This window comes from Sinocyclocheilus rhinocerous, unplaced genomic scaffold, assembly GCF_001515625.1.
Source record: "Sinocyclocheilus rhinocerous isolate Xijiao unplaced genomic scaffold, SAMN03320098_v1.1 scaffold602, whole genome shotgun sequence".
NCBI lineage: Eukaryota > Metazoa > Chordata > Actinopteri > Cypriniformes > Cyprinidae > Sinocyclocheilus > Sinocyclocheilus rhinocerous.
Genome location: NW_015638037.1, coordinates 160,291 through 164,407, shown reverse-complemented (window position 1 = coordinate 164,407; position 4,117 = coordinate 160,291). Strand labels below are relative to the sequence as shown.

At 45.5% G+C, this 4,117-nt stretch overlaps 1 protein-coding gene across 1 annotated transcript; it reads right to left on the bottom strand.

Moving 5' to 3' along the window:
* Window positions 1–530: 530 nt before the first annotated feature.
* Window positions 531–2,274, bottom strand: LOC107749565 (uncharacterized protein F54H12.2-like). Its single transcript, XM_016564742.1, has 2 exons — window positions 1,982–2,274; window positions 531–1,608 (listed from the first exon to the last, which is right to left on the bottom strand). The coding sequence occupies exons 1-2, from the start codon at window positions 2,272–2,274 to the stop codon at window positions 531–533; spliced, it is 1,371 nt and encodes a 456-aa protein (XP_016420228.1).
* Window positions 2,275–4,117: the final 1,843 nt, after the last annotated feature.

Sequence of the window (4,117 nt, the reverse complement as noted above, 5' to 3'; positions counted from 1 at the left end):
TAGCGGTATTACACGATTGCACACAATGAATACACGATAACATTTTTTCATTACAAGCAATAGATCCAAGTCTTTTGACAAAGAGCGACACCATTTTATCATTTTTAATATAATCATCGCTGTACAAATTCATCACGTAGTTATAGTCTCGACCCCTCGCTAGGTGATATAGGAAAAACACACAGTGATGCCCGCACGCATCCGATGTAAAATCCTGAACCCGTTTGGTAGAATATAACACTATGGGGGCGTTGGCTATTAAAAAGTTTTTGATGGTGACTGGAAAGCGTTCGTAGTCAGGAGCGTTGCCGAAGCTATCGAAAAAACATCCGGAACCCTCTCGAGTTAAATAAGCGGCGATCCAGTGTTCACCAGGCATGTTCGAAGGGTGTGTGTTAATGATAGACATGGCCGGAAAGGTCCTTAACGGTCTTTCAGGCAGCTGATCGCTCGGAAGAACTCCGAGAAAATGAGTGTTACACGAAATTTTGTCCATGATAGCTGTGAGTTGCACCGTGTTCATTTTCTGTTCAGTAGTAATCGACCAGAACCTGTCTGCGGTTAGACACTTCGATGATACTGTCAAACACTGCGTAAACGACGAGATTAATAGTATGAGGTAACGGTTGTCTGAAGCGCGCTTCGAGTCTGATATTCCCGGACTTGATGAGCGATATGTGCTGACCGCAGTCTTCGTCAGGCGTGAGGTTAAAGGCGTAAAGCGAGTAGCCTTTCAGAAAATCATCCCTGTTGATAGAGAGGGGCTGATTTTTAAGATGTCTCCCGGTCGCGGTCGCCAACTGATAAAATTCGCGTACGGCAGATCCTGAGGTAAAGTCTGGCTGGAGAGGTTTGGCGGGAAATTGCTGTCCATCTACGTAGACGGCCAGGAACTCCAAATCGTAATGTTTGAACGTGAACGGGTTTTTCTCGTAGGATCCGGTGAATGCGTCGTTATCCACCATAGCCAGGACGATAGATTTTGGTAACGTCCCCAAAAACAAATTTTCCTGATTTGATACTCGGGATCCAGCAGGTATGGAGAAATTTTTTAGACATACCCTATCTATGGGGTACTTGGCAGTGGTTGAGAGCAGCGCCTGGGCATGCGCCAGTCTCACGGATGGTGATACGGATACTTTCTTGACAAAAAGGGAGGCCGACACTATATTTAATTTATAGGCATCGTCGCTCATCAGACAGAATTCGTCTTTGCCTCTGATCATTCGTATTTTTATGTCGACGCCGTTTAGCATTAATTTTTCTTGAAAGAAAATATCACTGTGAATAGGGGCCAGCAGCTCCACAACCTTGCTCCCGGTAGTGTAGAGCGATCTCTTGGTCAGCCCTGCGTTACGACCCACAGGATCAGTTTCATCCATGTGACCTGCCGTGTCTTTGAAAAACAGTCCGGCTGAGAAAAGCGATTCCAGCGCATCTTTGCTGTAGTTGAGAAGACTCTCGATGATACATCGGTATGGGTAAGTGCTCGAACTCTGAGATATCAGACGATCGCCGAGACTGACGTCGACTTGTGAAAATATAGTAGCTCCGGGGTAATTTATTAGGGCTACCTTTGCGGGGTCTGGGATGTCTCCCCCATTAGGTCTTGTGATTTTAAGACGTAGAAACAACAATGTGTTATTTAGGTCAATGTAATCTTCACCGGTCCCCGCGATAAAAAACTCCAAAGGCGACGAGTCCGATATAGCTGATAAAGGTGGTACTTCTAAATAGGCGTTTTTCTCTATAACCGTCTGCGTCAGCGGTACTGTAAACAAATCCAACTCGGACTTAATACACTCTCCCGACATGCGGTGTAGTAACGCCATGCTAGAATATGGTTTTTACGGGTCTTTTAACAGCAACGTGTCGCTTCACAGCCTTCTTACGCTTCCTTGAGACCTTCGAGACCTTCTTGCCCCTGGGCTTTGTTTTCTTTATTGAATGACCACGCCTCCTTATACCAGACGTTCTCTACGTTCTCTTACGAGCCATGACCATAAGCCCCGAACCGCCTTGAGCTTTAGGATCACCGTTATACGCTCTTGACAGAGCGTTTGAGACGACGTCGGCTGCTATATTTTTAGCGGCCGATTTTAGGTGTGGTTTAGCGATGCTGAACCCCCTTTTTAACAAAGGCACTGCCATCCTAAACAGACCTCTGAAAAGTCCTCCTAGGCCAGCTCCGTACATAACTGCTCCTCCGGCTAGACCACCCAGACCACCCCCCGCCTGGTTTCGATAATAGTTGACATAGTCAGCGGTGTTCATCCCTCGTTAATCCATTTAATCCATTTTTAAAACACGGATTGTTTCACTGGCCTAAAGTGTAGTTTTACAATGACTTTCCCGTAAGAAAATGGTATTTCACGGTTTTGGTCGTCCTTTAATTCTACGGCTATGTCCGTGATGAGCGACTTGTTGACCGATGCGTAATGGGGTTTGTCATATCTAACACTGACGGTATCATTGTCTCCTCTCGTTATATGTACGCATCTTAAAAGTGGGACGTACGAATCACCCACTGATTGGTATTCGATGATGTCGGTATAAACATACATCGTATAGAAACCCGCGTTGATATCTGCTTGATGAGGAGCGTCCGTGATAACGCTCATTGTAAAATTGGCTTTTTCATGGTAGGCGTCACGTCCTAAAGTCACGTCAGGTTTCATTCCTAAAATGGCGGCGAGTTTCCCGTAGAAGCTTACCGAAATGTTGGGTTTTGCGATCAGCTGGGCCTTGTTTATGTGTTATTTAGGTCAATGTAATCTTCACCGGTCCCCGCGATAAAAAACTCCAAAGGCGACGAGTCCGATATAGCTGATAAAGGTGGTACTTCTAAATAGGCGTTTTTCTCTATAACCGTCTGCGTCAGCGGTACTGTAAACAAATCCAACTCGGACTTAATACACTCTCCCGACATGCGGTGTAGTAACGCCATGCTAGAATATGGTTTTTACGGGTCTTTTAACAGCAACGTGTCGCTTCACAGCCTTCTTACGCTTCCTACGTGTGACTGAGACCTTCTTGCCCCTGGGCTTTGTTTTCTTTATTGAATGACCACGCCTCCTTATACCAGGAGGTTTAGACGTTCTCTTACGAGCCATGACCATAAGCCCCGAACCGCCTTGAGCTTTAGGATCACCGTTATACGATCTTGACAGAGCGTTTGAGACGACGTCGGCTGCTATATTTTTAGCGGCCGATTTTAGGTGTGGTTTAGCGATGCTGAACCCCCTTTTTAACAAAGGCACTGCCATCCTAAACAGACCTCTGAAAAGTCCTCCTAGGCCAGCTCCGTACATAACGGCTCCTCCAGCATATCCGGGTAGACCACCCCCCGCCTGGTTTCGATAATAGTTGACATAGTCAGCGGTGTTCATCCCTCGTGGGTTGTAATAATCCATTTTTAAAGCACAGATTCTTTCACTGGCCTAAAGTGGAGTTTTACAATGACTTTCCCGTAAGAAAATGGTATTTCACGGTTTTGGTCGTCCTTTAATTCTACGGCTATGTCCGTGATGAGCGACTTGTTGACCGATGCGTAATGGGGTTTGTCATATCTAACACTGACGGTATCATTGTCTCCTCTCGTTATATGTACGCATCTTAAAAGTGGGACGTACGAATCACCCACTGATTGGTATTCGATGATGTCGGTATAAACATACATCGTATAGAAACCCGCGTTGATATCTGCTTGATGAGGAGCGTCCGTGATAACGCTCATTGTAAAATTGGCTTTTTCATGGTAGGCGTCACGTCCTAAAGTCACGTCAGGTTTCATTCCTAAAATGGCGGCGAGTTTCCCGTAGAAGCTTACCGAAATGTTGGGTTTTGCGATCAGCTGGGCCTTGTTTTTTATTCGATCGTAACCTATTACAGCTGCTGGTGCAATAAGTACATTTATTGCATTGATCACGGCTCGAACATTCTTGTAGTACTCACTGCTTATTTGGAGCTTCCTTGATACGGAAATCCCTGATAACTCTTTAAACACAGTTTCACCTGGTTTATTTGCATGTTTCTGAGATGGTGCTGGGAAGACATGTATGCTGAAAACCCCATCACCGTCTTTAAGGGTGTACCAGCTTCTAGGATATTCAATCTC